Below are 26,122 nucleotides of genomic sequence, written 5' to 3'. Positions count from 1 at the left end.
CTCTCCCTATCTGTCTGTCGCACACTCTCTCTCTCTTTCTCTCTGTCTCTCACCCTCTCTATCTCTCTCTTCCTCTCTCTCTGACTGTCTCTCTTTCTCTCTCCCTATCTGTCTGTCGCACACTCTCTCTCTCACCCTCTCTATCTCTCTCTTCCTCTCTGTCTGACTGTCTCTCTTTCTCTCTCCCTCATTCACTCTCTCTCATTCTCTGTCAGTCTCTAACCCTAACCCTCTCTCTCTCTCTCTCATTCTCTTCGTCTCTCTCTCTCACACACACTCTCTCCATCTCTCTCTTGCCCTCTCCTTCTCTCTCTCTCTCTCTTGCCCTCTCCTTCTCTCTCTCTCCCTCACACTCACTCTCTCGCCCTGTCTTTCTCCACCCCCCACCCCCCCACAGTGTAGTTACAGTGATGTACAGTGCTCTAAAGAATTTTAATTGTAACTTGTCATTTCTTTCATTTCACACACACACACACAGAGTGATGTACAGTGCTCTAAAGGATTTTAATTGTAACTTGTCATTTCTTTCATTTCACACACACACACACACACACACACACACACACAGAGTGATGTACAGTGCTCTAAAGGATTTTAATTGTAACTTGTCATTTCTTTCATTTCATTCCTCATTTCATTTACAGCTTCATTCATTAACAAACATTGCTTTGGGCCTTATTAAATTTAAAATCAAATGTGGAATTTATATAAAGTGTGAAATATGCTGTGTACAAGTAAAGGCTGTAACTCGTAATTCCCCACCTCGGATAACACAGAGGCTAGTTCTCTCACCTCGGAGTTCAGGGAGGGACATTGTCAGCGCAGCACTTTTTATCTTTTAATGAAGTCACTTTTTACATCTATAACAACAAATCATGTGAGGATTGTTAAATTCTCTGAAGCGAATGTGAGGAACTGGGAATGATGTCATGTTCAACCTCGAGCTACACAATGAACATGGACAACAAGCTAGCCAGCTAACTGATGAGTGATGAATAATTTCCTCTGTTCAGTGTTACAGATTCAACAAGTGAATCTGTCTGCATGTTTATTCATCTTAATTAATGACCTCTATATCCAGTACAGCAATTTAAAGTTTACTGTTGGTGTGACGAGTGGCCATGTTGATTTGACATCACTTGCTGAACTCTGGGTTGAGGAGACCTGAGTTTCTGAGTAGGAATTTCTGATTTGAGATGTATTCTTTGTTTTATCCTAGTCAGAGGTCAGAAATAGCTTTGCCTTTAGTTGAATGCATCATTGTACACAAGTTTGTAAGAACTTACAGGACATTTTGTTGATGTGCCTCATTCACTTCGAACCCAAACTTAATCACATCACGTGATTTAATAATCACAGTGAAATACAGCTGCTTCAGGACAACTTTAACTGTTCAGACCAGTCCTTCACACCTACTGGTTTATCAGGTAGGAGCTACACTGACAGATTATAGTATGGAAACAGCAGAGAGCCATCAGAAACCTCACAGACTCATTAACACAGAGACTGTAACCTCATTAACATTAAAACCCTGAAGTTATGATTCAAACAGTATTTAAGGTTTGGTGTTTATATGTTCAGGGTTTAATCTGATCTCACGCAGCCAAAGCTTCAGCATGATGGCAGAAGGTCGGGACTTCAGAGCAGCTTTTATTGGCCAAGGCTCGATCAGGAGGGTGTGTCTGACATATAAATCAACCAATCACAGTTTATGTTTCAGGGAGTGACGATGTAAACAGACCGTCCATCGTTCATTCGCATGAACTGAGCTGATCCACATAAGAGCTCAGTGTCACAGCTGTAAACACGACAGCTTCCTTCTTCCACGAGAGCAGTAGAGCGTCAAGAAGGCTTTGTTTCCAGGTGGAGCGTTAAAAAACACGTCTCCCAGAAATCCTGTACCAATCACATGATTACTTCCAAACTCCAGAAGTGTTTCTAATTTTGTCTGCTGACGGCTGAGACTAGGTTTATTCTCACTCCACTGAACCCGAGGTACTTCTACATGCTTTGTGCCACATTGCACTAAAAACATCTCCATCGCTGCACCAGTAGATCAGCGACCGTTTTTCTCTTTCGCTAAAACACGCTTAATGAAACTGGGATCAACTTGATCTTCATCATCACCTTCTTAGCACAGCATAAGTCTTCTCTTTCAAATGTCTTTTTCATTTGTTTCACATATTTTTCACATTTACCACAGATCTCACAGCTAAAAGAAAGAACTCGCATTATTATGAATATCTAATGCACCTGTGTGAAACTCATTTACACAAATCTTCAATCAGCAATCAGTCCTCTTCCATCTATAAAAGATGCCACATCTGTTTTGCTATTGACAAGCATGGTTTAAAGAGGTGAAAGACATGGAAGGAGAGTAAAGGGTCATGGAAGAGTGGCCAGAAGAAGAGGTGTTTGCATGCATGGTGGAGGAGCTGCAGCAAGAGGACAAAATAGAGCTCAAGTTTCCAATGAAATTCGGGCAACAATTACTGACCATGTCATCAATCATGGCTTATCCTTTAGAGAGGCTGGACCCTTTGTCGAAGCACTGTGGTATCTATTGTCAGGCTTCTTCAGAATGAGAACAGGTAAGTCACAATGTTACTGCATACTGTGAATGCAGCTTTACTGCACTGCCCTGTTAGCAGAACAAACTGTGTCCACGGTAATGCAGATATTTCATCAATCCCATTTATATGACTGTAATAATGTGAATTTGTGTATTTACTTTACAGGATCCACACACTGGTGGCAGAGGAAAGATCTGTAGTGTTGAACAGGAGGCTGGCATTGTAGATATGGTCATGGCAAACAATACTATCGGACTGCGTGAAATCCAGGCAGCACTGATTGCAGATCAGGGAGCATTTAGAAATATAGATTCTAAACTATTTTGTAATTTTTTTTTTTTTTTTTTTTGGTATTTCCACCCATTAGACTCATCAGGAATTTAGGAAAGTCTTCCTAAATGAAATAAGTAAACAATATTCAGAAGACTATCTCAGCAAGTAATGATTTGCTTTTGGTCAGGATATTCACATGCACCTGCAGCATGTTAGCATATGCTAGCGAGCCACAAGTAAATTAGCTGTTAGGAGTCGGGAAGAACATCTCCATTTTATTCACGTCCTATAAACTGAGCATCCAGAGGTGATAAAGGAAATAAAACACCAGGAGACACAAAAACCCTTAAGTGTCATTAGATCATTAAATCTGTGTTTCTACTCTGTACACAGACATCAGGCTCTGATGGGGGACGTGAAGGCTCTGATGGGGGACATGAACGTAATGCAGTCATAATGATGAGAAAGCAAGCCTGTTCTCTGGTTAATGGCAGAACACGAAACATTTCTCTGCAGGTCGGAGTGTGGAAGCTGGGTGAAGGTCACCACCACTTCACATGACACAAAGCCAACTAATAAAAAGTCAAAGGAGTTAGCAAACTGAGTGAGTGATACTTCACCGATTACTGCCGTGAATTTCAACCACAATATCACATTCTGACTAAAACAATCCTACACTCCTTTTACCTGAACATGTCTTCGAACACCAAACAAACCCCAAGCAGGAGAAGGAGCTAAACCTCCTGCTGACATCTGCAAAAGAAAACTTTTCATGTCATATGTTTAAGCATGAACCTCTTTTACATGTCCCACCACCTGAAGCCCTGTCACACGGCCCTGCTGCTGGAAGGAACTACTGCAAATTCTTCTTGAACGGATGGCAGGAAATATCTCCAGAATCAGGAATGAGATCCACGTCTTCCTGTGTGTTGAGAAAACATCACAGCTCATCGCCTAAACATCCTCCAGAGATATTATAAAAGAATGAAGACTGTGGCTGTGTCTCAAACGGCTCACTAGATCAGCTCACTAGTCAGGGGGCTGATCAGAGAGTCAGCATTATAACGTGTCTCTCTCTCTCTCTCTATTGCAAAATCCTTCCAGTTAACTGGAACATTCACTCCTTAAAAAAATCCCACAATGCACCACAGATCCACAAGGCAGCATGGATGCTCACTATATTCCCTTACAGGAAATGACAGCATACTTTCTGAACCAAACTCCATCTACAAACCTCAGCAGCTTGTTATCGTTTTTGTGGCTTTCAAATGATGACAGACACGATAACGATTTTAACTTCATTTGTCATCTACACGTTGGTTTGCAAAAATCCATCTAACCTACAATTTTGCTTGAAGTGTAATGACAGAAACGATGATTGAACGAACAAATCTTGGGGTTTTTATGGAGCCTGATGAGGAAACTGAGTCATGGGTGTCCCAATGTGTAGTGAGTCAGAGTGCTGATCTCGTGTACACCAGATATCTACTGCCTCAGCAGACAGGGAGCTAGAGAGCTGATTGAGACGCAACCATCAGCCACACGGTTATCTTTCTCACAGAGATTCGAGACGTACACACTCATTTTTCGTAACCTGTATTAATGCTTTAATTGGTTTGTCATATTTATTAGGTCAGCTGCCACTTTCCCGTCGTGTTAATTAGATTTCAGGACATAGGAAACATCAGGCAGTGCATCAGAGCTTTCACTCGCCCGCTGGACTAGTTAATGAATTTATGACTTGTCCAGCCAGGCATGGCATGATGGACGTGTCTGAAAGTTTCACACTTGGGGCATTGGGGAGATGGAAAGAGAGCGGTTGTGTGTATCAGACAGAGGAAACAGTACATGACACACTAAAATCTGGCCTATATAATGAATTCCAATTAACAGAGTATGTATAAAAGGAAGCAGCTTCATGATTTTGATGCATGACAGTAACATCCCATGAGCACAGGATGGACAGCTGCACTATACTGACTTCCTGTAGCTATTTACACTATGTTTTCTACATGTATAAAGGTAGAGTAGATGGCGAAGCTCCAGTTTTCTGATCATGTCCTGTATGGGTTTCCTCCAACAAACACGACACACTGGAGGCTTTCAGGTTGTTTTCACACTGCTGCGTTTGCTGTGGTGTGAATCCGAGTGGGATTCTTCCCAAATCCCTATGGCGGAGCTCTGCTTTCATTCTCACTTGATTTTATTTGTGTTAATTGTCACAAACAGGCATGGAGAACACAACCATATCAACCCACCATGTTCTTTTTTATTATTATTATTATTTTGGTGCTATTACACGAGTGTTGTGGAAACTAGCAATGATGTTAGTATGTAGTAGCTTAGTGGTTAAGAGGTTGGGCTCCTGACCGGAAGTTTGTGAATTTGAATCCAAGGTCTACCAAGCTGCCCTACTGAGCCCTTCAGCAAGGCCCTTAACCCTCGAGTGCTCAGATTTATAAAATGTGATAAACATTTAAGTAAGGCAAATGTATAGGAAGTACCACAGTGTTTCTCCTGGTCCACAGGACAGAGGATTTTTAATGTGAATCATAATCTGTTTCAGACTGAACTGCAGTGTGAAAGCACATAAAACTGACTCTAGATGTGAATGTGGATGTGTTTCAGGTGAATGAATGAATGCACGAATGAATGGAACCTGCATCATAATCTTTAGCATGTAGATATGTCTGAGGAAATCCATGAGGGTTGTTAATATTGTAATCATGAGGATTTTGATATTAGGTGTTTAAATATCCGTCAGAAATATATATAAAACCCTCTAGATTGCACCAATCTGATAACCATGTCAGTTTTGTAAAGTTTTTGCAAATAAATAAATAAATAACTAAATAAATGTGTCATATCAGATTTCGGGGAAAAAAAACATGAAGATTAGAATTGGATTTGGAAAATAAATGTATTTTCAGAAGCAAAAATGTTTACATATTATCAGACTTAATATTATATTGTTAGGATTAATTTACTTATAGTAATATTTAATTTATAATATTAACATTTAATGTGAAAAAAAATAGTAAAGCTTAGTCATTAGTCAAACACTATTTCTCAGTATTTGAATTGGAAAGGAATCAGTATTTTATAGTAACCTTCCTTTGAAATCTTTACATTGTTTAAAGCAGTTTCTGAAGTAATTCTTTTAACAGCATATTTTTAAAGTTAAAGTTATATGTACATTAGAAGTACATGTTCACTATTACACATCACACCTAATGTCCAGCACGTAAATAGGAGGCCAGGTGCTGGATTCTGGGGGTGATCACAGACCTGGCGACGGTTCTGCAGCTTTCTGTCAGTTTTGTCGATCTTGCAGGAAACATGACAGTGCGATGATGCTCTTGATTTTTTATGACACGTGCGACACAAAAACCTTGAACTAGTTCTCTGACAAACCACAGCTGGCACAGAACCCATGTAGATGTGAGATTTTTTCCAAAAAACTACAGCCAACGCTTTTGATATGATTTAATGTGTAACATTTCTCATTCTTCACTTGTCCACTTCTGGTAACGAATCCTGGTTACCTTTGACGTGGACATGGAGCCAGACCAGAATATGCCGTGCAGAAAGCAAGAACACACCCTAGATTGGACACACACTAACTGACACACTGAGGTAAATGATTCTAGTCGTTCTGCCTACCAGCAGGATGTGGGAGTAAACAGGGGACATGCGAGACTCTGCACAGGCAGTATCCACCTCACGCTTTCATGTTTTCTACATGCTGAGATGCTTTTCTGCTCATCACGACTAGAAACAGTGACTGCATATACATTAATATCTATATCTATAATCCTATAACTATATCCTTTGTGGCAGTCTCACAGGTTACCTGAATCAACAAAGTGATTCCACACACAAAACACTCTCTGTTTTTTGCACCCTCTTGTGTAAGTAGTTCAGCAGTTTCTGAAATACTCAATACACCAACTGACCAACAAGCATGCCACGGTTAAAGACACAGAGATCAGACTGAAGCTCCTGATCTGTATGATGTTACACATTGTGCTGCTGCCACATGATTGGCTGATGGTAAGTGTGTACTTAACAACAGACAGACAGATACAGACAGACAGACAGATACATACAGACAGACAGATACATACAGACAGACAGATACATACAGACAGACAGACAGACAGATAGACAGATAGATAGATAGAATATAATGTGTGTTTTTGATATTAACTCTTTCAATCACAGGGTGTAGCACTCAGTGGTCAGTGACAGGCTCTCGGGCCCTTACTAGTGTCCTTTATCTACTAGATTGATACACACACACACACACACACACACACACACACACACACACACACTGCTCTAAATTCTCACATACGACTTATCATGGCCTAAAAAGAAAGAGCTGATAATTCGTAAACAGCCTGGGATGTGGCCACACTCTGCCTGTTGTCTGTAAACAAAAAACCTCACACATTCCCCGCTGCAGTGTTCTAATCCCCTGCATCACATTATCCAGATGTGCTGCATAAACACTTCTAGTTAGTGTAAAATGTTGGGAAATGTAACACTAGTCGCCCTCCGGACGCTGTCACCGAGCTGCTGCTGCTGGTCGAGTTCACATTCACCATGACCGCACACCAACACAGGAAAAGTCTACAGGCGCTTACACACCAGCACGCACTCACTGTGCTCAATATAACCGCAGATACACGATTGTCCTACCTGCGGACTGTCCTGCAGAGCTTCCTCTAGCAGTAATTTGTGTACGGCCGGCATCTTGCTGACGACGGATGGTGCTTTAATTATTTAAGACGTAGAACTCGGTTCTCCAGAATGCACTGCGCGACTTGGTGATGAAGCGGGGAGGGGCTTGTCAGTCTGGGCGGTGCTTATAAACTCGCCTTCTAAACATACTTTTATTGAAATAAAATCATTTTAATAGTTAGTTGTTTTAAGAATATTTAGAAAGAAACTTCTGTGTGAATGCTATCAGAGTGTACATAGTTTTATTTTATGGGAAAGAAAACAAAAATAAAACAAAAAAAAACAAACGCGTCATTCCTGCTAAATCTTATCTGACAGCGCCCCACAGTGGCGGACTTTAAGATTAATGACTGATCAGTTTCTATACAGAGTGGACATTTAGCACATACTTTAGAGAATTTGAAATTCAATAATAATAATAATAATAATAAACATGCCCCAGTGATATATCTTCATGGAATATGTTTAACAATTTAAACACAATCTGAAATTAAATATCAGTTCACACTTCATGTATCCCATCCTTGAAGGGTTGGGGTCAGAGCACAGGGTCAGCCATGATGTAGCACCCCTGGAGCAAGGGGAAGAAGGCAAGATGGCAGAGGCAGTGCTTTGGACAGTGTTCTGCTGGGAAACCTTGGGACCACCTACCTAAGCATTGTTGCAGACCATGTACACCCTTTCATGGAAACGGTATTCCCTGATGGCTGTGGCCTCTTTCAACAGGATAATGTGCCATGCCACAAAGCAAAATGGTTCAGGAATGGTTTGATGAGCACAACAATGAATTTTAGGTGTTGCCTTGGCCTCCAAATTCAGATCTCATTCCAATCATGCGTCTGTGGGACAAACAAGCATGGAGGCCCCACCTTGCAACTTGGAGAGCTTAAGGGACCTTCTGCTAACATCTTTGTGATTTGTGATCATTCAGCTACAAGAGCATTAGTGAGATCAGACACTGATGTCGTAAGAGTGAGAAGGTCTTGGGTGCAGTCAGTGTTCCAGTTCATCCCAAAGGTGTTCAGTGGGGTTGAGTCAGAGTCAGGGCTCAGTGCAGCACACTCGAGTTCTTCCACTCTTCAATGTTAGCATTGTTTGTAAACTTTAGAGCAGAGTCCAATCTTATCTTAATCCAATCCAATCTTAACCCAGAAAGAGTGTGGGTTCACTCCAACCGAGCAGAAACCACACCTGGGTCTACTGAAACCCAACATCAACTAATTAGACAACTAATTAGATGAAATTAGACATGGCTTCTGTTTGATTTTAATGAAAACCTGCACAAACACCAAAAAGGTCAGACACTTCTGCTCTGGAGACTGCTGTGTGTGAAAATCCCAGCAGGACATCTGACAACAACAACCATACCACAGTTAAAGTCACAGAGACTTTTCATCCATTCTACTGTTTATAGTGAACATTATTTCTTAGCTCTTGATCTGTATCTGTATGATTTTAAGCATTGTGCTGCCACATGATTGGCTGATTAGATAACTGCATGAATGTACAGGTGTCCAGGTGTTCCTTTGTCCTGGAATGAAAGCCAAGTGATGGGTAAATGCCTTACTTTCTCACTTTTATACTTTCATGACTTTCTTTTTCTCTAAATATTATGGAATTGGTTGTTTATTTTATATCTGCTTTACTGTGGGCTGCTGTCTAAAAAAAAGACTGATAATAAAATGATCATTTGAAACTTATCTTAAAAACCTAAACTGAGCTCTTACTTTTTTTTTGTGGTCAAGATTTTATGTATTTATTTGGTTTTGTACTCATCAGAAACATGTATCATGGTCTAATCAACTACATACAAATAGATGCCATGGAGCTGTCCACCTGTAAAAAAGAAATAGAAAAGTAAAAATGAAAATAAAGTCAGAGAAGCATAGTAAGGATGTCATATTATTAGCCTATCTAGCAATGTTGCAGAAATGTTTGACCAGCTTCGAATAGTGTTGCCCTTTGTGCCATTGAGCCTGGCAGTGATGCCTTCCAGCAAGACAATGTCTCCTAAATAAGAGTAAGCCAAGTGAATGTTACAGGAGTGGATGGCTCTATCCATAACTTCAAAATAGTCTCTTAAGGTCCTTTGTTGATGAGTGTTCAGCTGGAGAGTGGGATCATCCAACAATAGAAGAAGTTGAGGATCTTGTGGAATAGCCAAACGTAGGAAATCTGAAAGTAGCAAACATACATGTTTCCAAAAATGAGCCACCACTGGGCATTCCCAAAAATGTGTAAGTAGGATCCTACTATAGATTTATTACATAAGTGACAGTAAGGATCAGATGTAACCTTTATCTTATAAGGTACACTAGGGGGGATATTGGCCCTATTGATACACTTATAATGAATCATCTGATCAAGATTCTTAGATGCAGTAGAACATCTGGACCATACAACATCCCAATCAGGTTGAGCAAGCCCTTCCCTTTCCCAGGAGTTGGTAGCTGGAATGGAAGTGTACTGCAGTGAAAGGACTGAATAATAATCTTGGAAACTTAATCACTTAGGAGAATATTAGAGACCTACCACACCCACAAGGGGTGTGGGAGCACACTGGTGGCCCAAGGAATGGCGTAGGTCTCTAAGGCTGATCTCAGTCTTAAATATAAAACAAAAGAAAATCCAGGTAAAGAAAACTCTTCAGTTAAGTCTTGAAATGATTTGAGGCTGTTACCGCAGAAAATGTCATTCAGTGTACACTATATTGCCAAAAGTATTCGCTCACCCATCCAAATAATCAGAATCAGGTGTTCCAATCACTTCCATGGCCACAGGTGTATAAAATCAAGCACCTAGGCATGGAGACTGTTTTTACAAACATTTGTGAAAGAATGGGTCGCTCTCAGGAGCTCAGTGAATTCCAGCGTGGAACTGTGATAGGATGCCACCTGTGCAACAAATCCAGTCGTGAAATTTCCTCGCTCCTAAATATTCCACAGTCAACTGTCAGCTGTATTATAAGAACGTGGAAGTGTTTGGGAACGACAGCAACTCAGCCACGAAGTGGTAGGCCACGTAAACTGACGGAGCGGGGTCAGCGGATGCTGAGGCACATAGTGCGAAGAGGTCGCAACTTTCTGCAGAGTCAATCGCTACAGACCTCCAAACTTCATGTGGCCTTCAGATTAGCTCAAGAACAGTGCGCAGAGAGCTTCATGGAATGGGTTTCCATGACCGAGCAGCTGCATCCAAGCCATACATCACCAAGTGCAATGCAAAGCGTCGGATGCAGTGGTGTAAAGCACGCCGCCACTGGACTCTAGAGCAGTAGAGATGCGTTCTCTGGAGTGACGAATCGCACTTCTCCATCTGGCAATCTGATGGACGAGTCTGGGTTTGGCGGTTGCCAGGAGAATGGTACTTGTCTGACTGCATTGTGCCAAGTGTAAAGTTTGGTGGAGGGGGGATTATGGTGTGGGGTTGTTTTTCAGGAGCTGGGCTTGGCCCCTTAGTTCCAGTGAAAGGAACTCTGAATGCTTCAGCATACCAAGACATTTTGGACAATTCCATGCTCCCAACTTTGTGGGAACAGTTTGGAGCTGGCCCCTTCCTCTTCCAACATGACTGTGCACCAGTGCACAAAGGAAGGTCCATAAAGACATGGATGACAGAGTCTGGTGTGGATGAACTTGACTGGCCTACACAGAGTCCTGACCTCAACCCGATAGAACACCTTTGGGATGAATTAGAGCGGAGACTGAGAGCCAGGCCTTCTCGTCCAACATCAGTGTGTGACCTCACAAATGCGCTTCTGGAAGAATGGTCAAAAATTCCCATAAACACACTCCTAAACCTTGTGGACAGCCTTCCCAGAAGAGTTGAAGCTGTTATAGCTGCAAAGGGTGGACCGAAGTCATATTGAACCCTATGGGTTAGGAACGGGATGTCACTTAAGTTCATATGCGAGTCAAGGCAGGTGAGCGAATACTTTTGGCAATATAGTGTATAAACACCAGCATCAGACCAGGCTTTAAAGGAGAAAGGTTTATTACCAGTGCACAACTGGTTGTTATGCCCTATGGAGTTACGGAGTTGTCTTAGTGTAAAGAAAGGGGCAGCTCTTAGAGTTTTAATGAAATAAACTTCACTAAAAAGAAGCCAAAATAGAGTCTAGTGTATTGTAGTGTGGTTTGTGGAGGTCGCTAGCATGTCCTCATGGGGCTGGATCTGAACTTCACCACATAGACAGGAATATACAGTATATCAGTTATGTATATATTGTGATGATTTTAAACAAGTGTTCATATAAATTGCATGAATATGTCCATCGTAATTACAGTTTTTAAAGTCTACATTATTAATTATTTTGCTAAATTGTCTATTCAGGCTGAAAGTATATTTTTAATGAACGTTCTCTACATCCTTTGTATGCCTTGTAAATTTGGAAGAAGATATAATGACTGTTACGACCAGCTCCGAACTGTGTACCAACCAACCCTTAAATGTGTCTTCACAAGCCTGTGCCTTAGTGAATTAGTGTTGATGTATTCACTGACAGAGACTTTAAAGCAATTTGGTATGTCGTTCTGGATAAGAGCATCTGCCAAATGCCAGAAATGTAAATGTAGTTTTGTGATTGCACTCAAAAGATTTTTCTGAAATATGCAAGAAATTTATGTTCGCCGTCTGCCTGACACATCAGCTCACATCACTGAAGATCATGAATCTATTAAAACCCTCTCTCAGCTCTACTACACATTACATGACTGTATAACTGTACAAAAGCAAAAAAGAAAAGAAAAGAAAAAGCAGACAGGGTCTGATATGATAGACTGTGATTCTTGATGTATTTCCTTTAAAGGAATGGATGTTTGAGAGATATGTCCAGAGTGGAATTATAAAACACACAAGAAATGACATCATTTTCAAAAGATCTGGGCCACTTTTATCTGACTGGAGGCTTAGTTTTACATGTAAAAGCGGTTCTCAATAAGATTTTAAAAGCTTATAAGAAAAAAAACCCCATTATGAGCTGAATTCTAGTTTAATTAACAGCTTGGAGCAAACATGGCTCAGATTAAATAATAGTTTGAGTAGACTGCACAAGCTTGTGACCTGTCCTTCAATGGAAACTATTACACTACGTTACATTAACACAAGTTGGTCTCAGGATCTCATCATGTACGTGTTTATAAACCCCTGAATAAAATCAAAGCATACACTCAAACCCCAATTGAGGCTCAATAGATATTAATGCTACGTGACATAAATACTACATGTTATTATACACATTCTTCATTAAAAACATGTTTGAAATACATTAATAATAAGCAATTAAATCACGTTTGGTATTTGATGAGAAATTTCAGATTTTTATGTGAACTATATGTAGTATGTTCTCTTAAATCAGATAAATTCCCTTTTTTTTTCATCCTCTCCCCGCCTCCTCAGAGAGAGACGTGACCACAGCAGCACAGGGAGCATTCTTTTAAGCTGACTGTGACCTAATAGTTACCAGAATCGCCATGTTCAACATCTAACAAATGGGTCTGTTTTGGACCCTGCAAGTTCTGAGGCATGCCTGACAGGCTCTATAGGAGCAGTCGAACTTATTCTTAAAGTGACATGTAGGACTGAATCATGCTAGGCAGCTCACAGTATAAACTGCACTCTTTCAATGCACATTGACAGTCAAATAACAGTTGCTGGCAGAATCAGTATCTGACAGTGCAAGGTTTTTATTGAGAAATAAAAAAAAAATATTTGAAGAGATAGTCCACCTGTGTGTGCAAACTTTATAGGATGTGTTTAGGTTAATAATATAGATCAAAGCAGGTAGGGCTGGGCCACATCCCTGCTGTTGGCAGATTCACACGAAGCACAGATTTGTGCAGTGCTGAAAGCAGACACTCGGGATGTGAGAATGTGGTACACACTGTCAACACATCCAGGATATGGGGAGGAACAAGCCATATAAAACTTTGAGACTATCACACCGTCACAGATCTGCCATTACATCTGTCAGCTTGCAACAGCAAGGAATTAGTGTTTATAATGAACTCAGAATTAGAACTCTGACCTAATAGTTCCTCATGAGTACTTGGCTACTGTTGTAGAACAGACATTATTAACATTTACATTATTTACTGTTCAATGTCACCCAAATGATGATGGGTTCCCTTCTAAGCCTGGTTCCTCGCAAGGTTTCTTCCTCATATTATCTCAGGGAGTTTTTCCCTGCCTCTGTCCCCTCAGGCTTGCTCATTAGGGATAAAATAGTTGCTTTACTTTATCATTTTTTTCCTTCTCTATTTCTATACTTCTGTAAAGCTGCTTTCAGCCAATGTCCATTGGTAAAAGTTGAAGTGAATTGAATATAAAACCAGCCTGTTTCATACAGTACAAGGCATCACAAATGTGTGCTAATCAATACTGTGATATATGACCTGTTGGCTCTAGATAGGAAAGCACAGGTTTTGGAATGATGACACATGTAACAGCTGAACAATGCATACAAATAGAAGGTTTAGGCAACCAGGTTTGATGTTCCAGCAATATTACACAGGGAGAGTCATGCTATTAATGTCTATAACTAGTGTCTGAGCTCTTTCTTGTGGGACAGGCCATAAACTCTGTCCCCAATGATGAATCCTACAGAGCATGTCCCTGAATTGTATGAGCTGGCACCAAAAACCTTTGCTGCTAAATACTTGGCCCATTGGACAGAGAGTGATGACAAGGAGTACAAACTTTAGTTTCACTACTGGCCCCCAACCTTTCTGGGCATCATTTATATCATAAAAGGGTCTGACCCAAGAAGTTTAATGACAGAAGGAGGTCAAAAGGTAGTCTGCAAACCCTTTTTTCACTGATTCTAAAATTCTACCTCCTTTAGCAGGGCAGGTGGTGGTATCATCTGCTGAGGGTCTGCATTGAGAGGGTGGAGTTTCAGGATGAACCAGTTGGGCAATAATACAGCATACCTATAACTTGGGTTTCTACATGCATTGTTTTTTTCTTTATCCCTCTGACTTGACAGAGAGCTGCATGGAAGCATGTCTGAGCAGACCTGAGCTTAAAGGTCAAAATCAAACTTAACTGCATCTGGGGAGCACTCAAATATTGAGACTGGTGTTAAAACCCAGCAGTACTTAAATATCAAAGTACCGTGTCAGTACTCCTCCAGATCCGACAGGTTCAAGATGTGTTGAAGAACCTCAGTCCTTCTTTCTCTATATATTCACCGTCTTCCTTCATTCTCTCTGTCTTCAGTGATGAACTGACCAGAACAACCAAGGGATTGGAAAGGACAGAAATAGAGTGTGGATGGCTAAAAGAGTAGAAGCTCCTCCACATTTGGATGCTGCTGACTGGGAAAGCCCAGCTGACAGCCCATAGTGTGGACTGCCCAGTGTTTAGCAGAGCAGTTGTGGAACAAATTGACTTAAGGCTGGATAGAAATTAGTAGGGAAAGCTAAAATTGGAAAAAGGGGGATCTTTATATGTGACCATTGACCAGAAACTCCTCAACTGCTGGAGGTATTTGGATGAAGCCTGTGTAGCCAGAGAAGGGTCATCACTGGAAACTTTCATCACCCAAATTCAGGACAGTAAAGTGGTGTGGACGTGGTGTCATCAACCAACAACACTTTGTCTAATAGGTCCAACTGGCAGAGGACCACATATATGTTTGCAAAAACAACTGTCGAAATAATTGATGCCCAAGCTAGCCTCCACAGAAAAAGACATCAGCACAGCCCATAGGGATACATAGACTACTACACCTGCTGCTGAGGCAAAGGGTTGCCAAACAGGTGAAGGTTTGAGGGCAAGTTGAGCAATATAAAATGCCACAGAGGGTATCCACATCACACTACTCAGGGTCTCATGTTGTTTCCATAGGGATTTCCCTAGAAATTGAGGTGGAAGTAGATTAAAAGGTTTGGGGTATACTACAAAGTATTGGAAACAGACAAGGCAGATTTACCAACATAAAAGATGAGTTGAAACGCGTCAAATCCCACTTGGAGACCATCACTCACTGGAGGTTGCCAAGTTGCAAGCTGACATTTTAGATGTGTTTTGTCTCAAATGCACTGACCTCATCAAAGACCACAAAGACTCCCTCTGGCATAGTTATGTGCAGCTCAAAGTGGCTCTTTTTGTATGCTGAGGTTGAAGTCCAAGCCACCAGAGAACTGGTTCATTTTTCTGGAGCCCAGATCACAGATTTTTTTTTTTCAAGGTTTGCCAACCAGGGCAGGAATTCCAATTTACAATCTGTCACAGGTATTGTTGTGCTGTATGCGTGCAGACTTTTCTCCCCTAATGATCAGCGACACTATTTGGACAACTGGCTCCTATGTGTCCCCATAAAACCATTCAGTAAAGGGCAGCTTCCTTTCATATATTATGGCTCTCAGTCTCACAGTGAACTCAGAGAAGAGGTCCAAACCAGGCCATGTGATTCAACAACATGGGTCTGGATCAACTGAAAATAACTATAGCTGTGAGAATGACTACACTAACAAAACAATTAACTTACACTAACAGTCTGTAGTCTACATTTTACAGTGCTAAAGGTGAGAACATTAACAAGAAGCCAGGAGTGTGTGTGTGGTTGTGTGCATGTACGTGTACGTGTTACGCAAAGTCACTGTGCACTATTTTTTACAAGTCTAATAAGCCTCTTCCTCAGTCCTCAGGTGACATCCGTTTCTCATAACATTGCTGTATTTCATTATCCAGTTGATTCTCACTGGACTGCTGTAAAGGAGGTGGGAAATCTAAGAGGTATGTTGCACATGTATGCTATAAACCTTGGTTAACCATCAGGAAGTGCCACTGACCAAGTGAGAACATGATGACCAATCAGACTGTAGCTGAAGCACAGGAAAAAGGGACATAAAAGTAAAAGATACAGTAAAACCAAAAGAATAGAAAAGAGCTGTACTGGTTCTGTCAGGAAAAACTTTTAGCTATGTACTGTGAGAAGCTTGTGGAAGGCTACCCTGTATGTGTGATTCAAGTTTAAGAAGAAATTGCATCAAATCTCTTGGAATAGCCGTCCACAATTACTTTGCTGGAATTTCTGCCCCTTCGTCCTGACACAACGCAACTATAAAATATTTCGTGATATGTATAGAGTTGTTGAGTTGAGATTAAATATCTTTAGCCAAAATGTTTGGTGTTAGCTATACAGGGTTTTATATTCTAAGGTTAGCATATTGTTATTTTTCTAAAAGTATTTATTTATTCCTGCTATAATCTGCAACAGAAAATTCCATGTTGCTTTGCAATTATTTTAAAGACAAAACATGACCTATTTGAGGGTCATAGTTCTCAGCTCGAGGCTTAAAATCTAAATAGAGCTTTATTAAATAACTTCTTGCAAAATCTTCTTTTTTTTCCACCAGAGAGTAGCTAGTGTTTATTGTGTTGAATGAAAAGCCTTTTTGTCTGATTCTGCAGTGCATGTTGCTTGCTTGGCTTGTAAGACCCTGGATCAGATCTTATGGTCCTCTGTCTAATCTCGTCTCTGTGTCTTTCCCGTACTGGATTCAGGTCAGGGGTTATGAGTGTGACATACGTCACATAGTTGTTAGATTCTCCTGCAGACCCATTTATTGCAAATGTAAAAAGCAAAGGCTGCCATTCGCAACTCTACCTTCCCATCAGCCGCTGTTTCCATGGCAACCCTGTCAGGGCGGCAGAGACTAGCGAATCGTGTGAGGGAAGAGCATCTCTCTTCCCCTCCCTCCCCCCGATGCCTCTCGTTCTTCCGCTCTCCGTGTCCCTCACTGTGCCAGTGCAGACTGTTCCAGCCTGAGACAGAGCAAGAGCCAGGGAATTGGTGTGGCACAGAAGTGCTGTCCTCCATTCATCCTTCCTTCCTTCTTTCATTCTTTCTTAGGCATTTCCCTGGACATCTCTTTCTCTTACTGCTGATCTGATCTGTCTTTCCACTGTGCTGTTCTTGGAGCAGGGCAGACTGGGATGGGTTGTGGAAATTCCTCTGCCACTAACACCACAGCAGGAGGTGAGTGTTTAAGAAGAACAGTGTTAGAGCTTTAGAGTACAACATTGACACTGTCAGGTCATGGACGTGCGTGTGTGCGTGCGTGTGTGTGTGTGTATGTGTGTGTTCCTCTCCTCTAATGTAACAAGTGAAGGTAGCATCCAGTCCTGTCCTATTGGTAATAAGTCATATTGCCTCAGGGGGTATACTGTCCTGCATGGGGCGAAGCTGTAGCTGCTCTTGGGTATTCTAGCACCACATGCAGGTTGGAGGGTAGACTGTGTAAGGGAATGTCTTTTTTTGGGAAGAGGAGTTTGTTTCCAGGGAAAGAGTCATACAGTTTGTCTTGTTTAGTGATGCAGATCATGAGAGTCTTGTCTTGAGTGTTTTCATTATGGGGAAAAACCACAGAGTTATTTTGGAAACTGTGGTATTTGTAGACGAGCTTTGATTTATCTGGATTGTGAGTGTGTGTGTATGTGTGTGTGTGTGTGTATGTGTGTGTGTGTTTCCTTTACCTGCCCTAGTTTTCAGCTCTGGTGTGTACCTCTGCTTCTTCTCCATCTCCATATATTAATTTAAGTGCAAATGGTCTGATTGATGTGGCATCTGTCCCAGTGCTCATGTTACTGTAACACACTTTTATTTTTTTTCTCTTGTTTCTGTGTTGTAGTCTGTCTATGTTGTATTGTATGTCCCAGACATGTTATTTCTGTGTTAGTTATAGTTTAAGTTTAAAGTTTAAGTCGAAAAGCAGGACATATAGACAAACACAGAATAAGTTTTGTTCTGTCATGATTAAGTCATGTCTTGTGGTTTGTGGTCTTGTTGTCATTCTGCCATTAGTTGCCTTGGTGATACAATAACAGCTGAAACATTGAAGCACAATCGTGGCTCGTTGTGTTGTTAGTCATCCTGAACATATGAGTTTCACAGGAATGGCTTTATCAGGCTTCAGCAGTCATAGCTATGCGTTTATAAACACTGTTATTAGTTTACCCAGAAAGCACTGTGTCCACACAGGACAATTCCATCTGTTCTCAAAAACCCTTCTTGGCCACTGGACTTCTTTCTTACACCACGTTGCCTGGATACTGTGTCCTGACCCTGTAGAAATGACCTACTTTTCTTCTTCTTGTCTTGGTCTCTTAGTGTAAGCTAACTGTAAGTTATCAGTTATCACTTATATACACAAAGACTGCCCTCTTTTGCGAGGCAAAGCCCGTAAAGGCACTGTGACTTTTACAACATGCATTTACACACTTCCTTTCCTGTCTGTTATGGACTGTACACTGATATATCAACAGGCAGCATTGTTTTACCTTCCTAACACACTGGGCCAAGAAGAGTCACTATTCAATCACACAGATGTAGCGTTAGATATCAAAACTGCCCTGGAGTGTTAAAGCCAAGCATTTCATCTAAGAGACCATTGTGGGTTAAAATGTAAAAATTCAGTTTGGTCGTATCTGAGTGACATTGATAACATCAATGCAGTGATATTGTAATAAAAAGATTAAAATATACAAGTGCTACTGACTTGATAGTGAGTCAAAATCTCAGAACAAGGCACCATTGTTTATAATATGGATTTTATCTGTTAGCTGGAGATGTATAAATTGACACAATGGTCTGTGTGTACGGCCAGTGTTCTGTCCTATATGTCAAAGTCAAGCGCTTGGTGATTAAACAGGAGGCAGAGCTAAGAGCACTGTTTGAGTAGTCCTTCACCCTCTGTTCAACAGCTGTAATGTCCCTCTCTCTCTCTCTCTCTCTCTCTCTCTCTCTCTCTCACACACACACACACACACATATATATATGTGTGTGTGTGTATACAGCATGTATATATATATATATATATATACAAATGCATATCTAATTAGACTCTATTTTTATTTAACTACATAATAAAACTAAAGACTCTTCAATTCTGTCCTTCTTCACAGGTCCTGCAGAGGCTGCGAAAGATGTGTAAGTGTGTAAGAAAATGCACGCAAGTCTGTAAGATCATCTGACTAGAACTTTCACTCTGTAAGACACAACATTTTATGCTTTAATATAATCTAGAGAAACTAAAATTACATCTGCCAGGATTCATAAATTAAAATGTCAATATCCAATGATGAGAAGGTATGATATTCAAAATACAGTCCAAAACCACTTACACGGTGAGTGTGCAGTTTAATTCTGTCCCCATGACACACACTCACAATGTCCTACACACACACACACACACACACAGACGCACACACACACAGACGCACACACACATGTAACTGCAGACTATACCCCTGAGACAGACACACAGTCATTCAGTAACTCGCTTTGGGTATTAATACATTTAGCAAAGTGTACTCCTGAGAGAGATTCACTCACAGCCTGCACCAGCATACATTTGCCCCACCGGTAAACACAGAGCTGACTGTGTGTGTTCCACTGTGGCTGTTGTGGACCCTGAACACACCCCGGCCAATCTTCACTAATTACTGCAGCGTTCAGCACATCAGCAGTAAAATTTATTCTGAGAGAGAGAGAAAGAGAGAGAGAGAGAGAGAGAGAGAGAGACAAAGACTGAGTCACATGCACAAAGTAAAAGAGAGTGAGAGACACACTAAGAGTGAGAGAGAGAGAGAGAGAGAGAGAGAGAGACAGAGACAGAGAGTGAGAGACAGAGAGAGACACACACAGAGACAGAGAGAAACACAGAGAGTGGGAGAGAGAATGAGAGAGAGAGAGAGAGAGAGAGAGAGAGAGAGAGAGAGCAAGGCCCCTGACACATCCTCTTGTGGGATTGATCCTTCTTATTCAAATTCAGTGACACTTTATGGATATCATTTATCTAGCATTTAATTAAGAGGAACAAATAATAATATATGCGTGAGTTTGTTCTAATCAATATGAACTAACTAATTAGCATGTTTATAGTCACTGATGTTTGTTTGAATGTTAATCTAATACTAAATCTCTACTAATGACCACTATGTCAGGTGGCTCAGGAAAACCCATCAGAAGCAGCAGCTGATTTCTAGGAAGAAAACAAAACTGGGAAGAAAACAAATACTTTAACATCTCTGAATAAAAAAAAAATCTGCCTGAAAATATAGAAAAGCTGACTAGCTAAGTTTACTTTACTTACAACTTGATCAGGTTGTTGGATCATGTCGTGTGACATCATCACAACATGCAGCCATTACATTTAGCCATTAAGTCCTCTTCCATTCACACGCGTCGAACATGAGTACAGCTCTCAGAGAAAATCGTTACATATGTGTCTTCAGTGGTACACTCACTGACAACTTTATTAGGAACTATTCACCGACACGTTCGTGCAATTATCTAATCAGACCCTCCTGTGGCAGCAGTGCAGTGTATAAAATCAAACAGCAAGTAGCTTCAGCATTCACATTATCTATCAGAATGGACAAAAATGGGAGTGATTTTGACCATTTTATGATTGTTGGTGCCAGACAAGCTGGTTAAAGGACTTCTGTAGCTGCTGATCTCCTGAGATTTTCACACAGCAGTCTCCAGGGTTTACTCAGAATGGTGCAATAAGGAAAAAACATCCAGTGAGCAGCAGCAGGCCTTGTAGAGAGAGGTCACTGGTCAGACTGGTTCAAGCTGACAGAAAGTCTACAGTAACTCAGATAATCACTCACTGTACAATAGTGGTGAGCAGAAAAGCATCTCAGAATACACAACATATCAACCCTTGAGGTGGATGAGCTACAACAGCAGAAGATCACATCACGTTCCACTTTCTGTTCCAATGCTGAGGCTCCAGTGAGCACAGACTCACCAAAATTGGACAGATGAAGACTGGAAAAATGCAGCCTGGTCTGATGAATCTGGATTTCTGCTGAGACACACAGATGACAGAATTTGGTCCCAACAGCATGAATCCATCCTCAACCTGCCTTATGTCTACAGTCCAGCCTGTGGAGGTGGTGTTTTCTTAGCACACTTTGGGCTGTTTATACAATCAATCATCACTTGAATGCCACAGATTATTTGAGTATTGTTGCTGATCCCTTCATGACCACAGTTTACCATCTGCTAATGGCTCCTTCCAGCCTGATAATGCACCATGTCACAGAGTCGTCTCAAACTGGTTACACGAAGATGATAAGTTCAGTGTTCTTCACTGATTTTCCCAGTCACCGTATCTGAATCCAGTAGATCATAGCTGGGATGTGGTTCACGTGTGTGAACCAGTCACGTCAACATGGAGCATAATCCCAAAGCAATGTTTCCAACATCTGGTGGAATCCACGCCATGAAGAATTTTCAGAGCAGAGGCCCTAGTGTTCCTAATAAAGTGGTCAGTCAGTGAACATACGCTGAGTTGAGGTTACATATAGACACATGAGAATTAAATATACAAGGACTAATCCTACAGAGGAGCTGATAATAAAGGTGTCTAGAAATATAACAGCACAGTCTGGGTTTGTACTTGGACTATCTTCTATATTCTTGTGTTAGTGACTGACTGGATGCTGTAACGTCTCTGTGTCTGTGGAGAAAGTGAGGTATTAAGTGTAAATATTGAGATTGAGGATAATTCTTTTATTTTATAATCAGAATATCTGTTCCATATTAAAATGAAAGTCACACCAATCCTTCACTTACACAACTGTTTCGGTGTGAGAGATGACTCCTAGCTGTGTCTACAACATATTGCATGTTTTTGATGAATAAACACAAGAACTTAGATGATTAAAAAAAATCTAACACGAGCTCTCGTTTTGTAACAGGACAGAAGATCCGATCCAAGACGATGAGAAAAGAAGGTCAGTGGGAACATAACGACAAAAACACATCTTTTACAATATCAGCCTCAGACTGTGTGGATGATGCAGTGTGTTATTTCCTGTAGGAATTACGGCGGGGTGTATGTGGGACTCCCGGCAGATATGAACACGGTAGCAGCCAGTCAGTCCAAGTCCACACGGAAAGGTAAGGTTTGCTTTCTGAGAGCACTAGAAGAAATTATTCAGTGAAAGTGTAAAAAAAAAAAAAGAAGAAGAAGAAGGAGAAGTGATGCATCAAACTGCAGAGCTTCAACACTTTTCTCTCTCAGCTCTGTGAGAAATGAAGAAAATGAGAGCTGTATGCCATTACCACTCGATTATACATCCATCCTGAGGAAAGTGTTAGTGGATCACTCGGCAGTCTGATGCGTCGATTGTCGAGTGGAAATGTGACACATGAATCGAAATCTCAAGCACTTTAGATGTAGTGAATGTTTTTTACGCCTAACCTGAGGGACTGCGGTGTGGAGGCTGAATTCATCTTCCATTTAAAATCCCATTGTTGTAAATCGTATTTAAGAAAATGAAGGAAGATCCTCGCACTTTAGAACCATTTGATGCCTTCAACCAGCTCTTTGTTCATGGCAGTTCATATTACAGTCATATTCCTGACTTAGGAAGGGTGATAGAACTGAACAGCCAAAGATACATGATATGTATTGTGTTATATACAGACATCTGCAAAACTGACAACAAAACAGTAATGTTGTAAAAAAAAAAATATTGATCAATACTTTATTTAATATCTAAAAAAATTCATAAAGTTTTCTTTTTTTAATATTATTTATCCCTTTCATGCATAGTGTCCACATTTTTTTTGTTGTTGTTTGTTTGTTTTAGGAAAATATAAATTAACATATGTAGTTATGTAGCTCTCTAACAACTTATCTGTTTTTCTCACTAAGTCTACATTAAATTAAAAAGCAAAATATAAGAAACACACACACGTCAGAATATTTTCTGTCCAAAGAATGCGTTTTTTTAAAATATTTTTTTGTTTAGTTTCTTCTTAAAATTACTGTTAAATTATTATTTATTATGAATAATATTATTATTGAATTATTTTGCATGTTCAAATGAGAAAAAAAGTCTGAATGTTAAAAACAATGCAACTTAAATCATATATCATGCAAAAAAAATAGAAGAAGAAAGAAAATCTGGACATGTATATTTATAATTTACAAAAATGATGGTCAATTATGCATGAAAGGTTTATATATATAAAAAAAAGGCTTTAGAAACATTTGGCTACTTACTTTCTCTTATCTTACACTTTGAATAAAAGAGATTGAGAGGGAAATGAATAAATTGACGACATTCCATTTTTATGATGAAGCAACATGATCTAAGGCTGAAGAAAGCTGCATGAAAGGACGCAGAGGTGATCTGTTACTAATCTGAATTAAGTAACATGTTTTTTTGCTGAAAAGAAAATGCAGTATATGAAAGGGTGAATGGCAGATAAAGGTAATTAGGTTCTGCGTGTGTGTGTGTGTGTGTGTGTGTGTGTCACTCTGGCCACATCACATGGCCTGTACCATCCCTTTAATGACATTTTAAAAGGTTTCCAGAAAAGATGACACCCCCTCCACACACACACACACACACACACAGTTTACTGTCCCTGTGCTGCATGCGTCATTTAATTTGTAGCATCTGCTAAACCTCAAATCATACTCAATTTAATTGAATGAACTCTTTCTCTCCTACGCAGACTAGCCTATTAGAAACAGAGTGACAAGAACCAGCACTACTGGTAAGTCAGATTCGTCTCCACTTAACGCAAGCAAAACTGGACATATCATGTTTCAGTTACAATAATCATTTTTCTGTTTTCTGTGCAGTTGAATATCTATAGAAGGAGTTTCCTTGGACCATAATAGACACCAAAAATGACCTCTGTGTGAAGTTGTATGGTCCTGTATGAAGTGAAGCTGTGTGACTCTCCTCTGGGACTCCATCTGTGTGAAACTCTGAACACATCCATGATCTGGGTTTAACAGAGGCTGTTCTTGGAAAAGAAACGAAAGGAGGTCCTAGAGCCAAAATGGCGTTTGTAGCTCAGGAACACGGCAATCGTAACAAAGGCATGCCAAACACTCGAACCTCGGATCCGACTCTGCAATAACGGACTAACCTGCATCTTAACCTGCATCTAGACTCCACTGCTGTAACGAACCCAGTGAAACACACATCACTTCACAGTACGTAGTAAAGATTAGTCCATGCACTCAGTCCAGCGTGATGTAGTGAACGAAGCTGTCCAACTAACTCCAACTAACCGTGTTCATCACATCCATCACCGAATTAACACTAAATGAGCACATTCCACACCTCATGTACTATGTTACAGACACAGTGCAAATTAGCTCAGCTCTGAACTAGGAAGTACTGGGAAAAACTAATTCTTAGTGGCCTTTATATTTAGTTATATTTAGCTAAGTTTTATGTCATTTCAAGTACATTACTGTACATTACTTGTAAGTGCATTGCATCTTTCAAAGATTGTGTATATTGTAAAAAAGAAATATTATGTAATTATTGTTTGCTTAAGTCTGTTTATGTACACTATATACACACTGTCTAAATATGTGTATGTGTGGATGCTGGAGAATGAAAGAAAAAGCTATGTGCTTCTTTGGGAAGAATTGGTTCTTGTCAGAGGTTAAGGTGCGTTTTTGATGCTGCAAAAGTGAAAGAGAAGAAACTTCCCTTATAACCGATATGATTTGCAAGATAGTTATATGAAATAGTTCAAATGAGATTAACTTCACTTCTCTAATCACGGAGCAGGACGAGGAAATGAAAGAGTGACCCGACATTATAAATGTTTAGGGAAAATAAGCTGTAGGTATACAGTATACAGTTTGTTAATTCAACATTTGGGCATAAAGGAGAATTTGTGTCTTCTAGAAAGTCACATTTGTGTGTTGGTTGAAAACTGAGCAACTTGTCGAAGATAAAACGCTACACTTGACCTGAAACGTTATAAATGTGTGCAGGAGCAAGGCATTTTTGACCACACTTTAAAAAAAAAAACAACAACGTGAATTTAGTCAAAATGAACCAAGTCTAGGATTATTAAACCTATTTCTAGATATATTTGATTTAATTTTATGCTTGAAAAGTTCTTTTGACAGATTCATTACTTTGCATTACTTTCTAAAAAAGAAGCAAAAGAAGCTTACAAATAGTCAGATTTACCAAGAAATAGGTTTCAAAACCTTATATTTAGTTTATTGTAATCTTATAATAAAAACAGTTATAGTAGATCAGTTTGATCTGGATTCATAAAAGATCATAAAAGATGTCATTTATTTGCATCATATTTTATTTATTTTATCATATTTCAGTCTGGCTTTTGTCACTGGAAAAAGAAAATCTTCCAACATACTGTATGTAGTATTTCCTTTTATTGGAATACCATAAGCCAAACTTAAGATTATTAAACCTACTTCTATACTTTTTCTTCTATCATTTTGTTTCTTTATAGAAATAAAGGCTAAAAATGATCTAAATTATCAGTTATTTGAACTATTTTAAGCTTATAATGAGAAACAGGTTCATTAAGCTTATAGACTTTAATCTGTATGGGCAAATGTTTTACATTTTTTTCTAGTTTTAGCCTCAGGGAAAATGTAGTGCTCATAAGATCAGTATTGACTCAGTTTACTGCTTCATTCATCCTTAATGTAAAAGCCAAGGAAGAAAGCAATAATCACACAGACCTCATAAAAACCTTACAGCTGTTTGA

General features: G+C 40.0%; 2 protein-coding genes across 2 annotated transcripts in view; one reads left to right on the top strand and one right to left on the bottom strand.

Annotated features, from left to right (window-relative positions):
• The window catches only part of appl2 (adaptor protein, phosphotyrosine interaction, PH domain and leucine zipper containing 2), a 29,859-nt gene extending 22,174 nt beyond the window's left edge, over nt 1–7,685 (bottom strand). Inside the window, exon 1 of the mRNA XM_058407534.1 lies at nt 7,551–7,685. Within this exon, the coding sequence (XP_058263517.1) occupies nt 7,551–7,604 (54 nt within the window). The 5' untranslated portion in view covers nt 7,605–7,685. The remainder of the gene's footprint in view (nt 1–7,550) is intronic.
• A 9,638-nt stretch (nt 7,686–17,323) lies between these two features.
• LOC131364363 (overexpressed in colon carcinoma 1 protein homolog) lies at nt 17,324–25,818 on the top strand. Its single transcript, XM_058407495.1, has 6 exons — nt 17,324–17,577; nt 19,504–19,528; nt 22,312–22,347; nt 22,434–22,513; nt 24,083–24,124; nt 24,213–25,818. Exons 1-5 carry the CDS (start codon nt 17,535–17,537, stop codon nt 24,085–24,087), a joined length of 189 nt encoding a protein of 62 aa, XP_058263478.1. The 5' UTR covers nt 17,324–17,534; the 3' UTR covers nt 24,088–24,124; nt 24,213–25,818.
• Nucleotides 25,819–26,122: the final 304 nt, after the last annotated feature.

The sequence above is a fragment of the Hemibagrus wyckioides genome, linkage group LG14 (genome assembly GCF_019097595.1).
Source record: "Hemibagrus wyckioides isolate EC202008001 linkage group LG14, SWU_Hwy_1.0, whole genome shotgun sequence".
NCBI classification, from domain to species: Eukaryota; Metazoa; Chordata; class Actinopteri; order Siluriformes; family Bagridae; genus Hemibagrus; species Hemibagrus wyckioides.
Note: the sequence above shows the minus strand (reverse complement) of the source record. Positions and strands in the feature narration are given on the sequence as shown.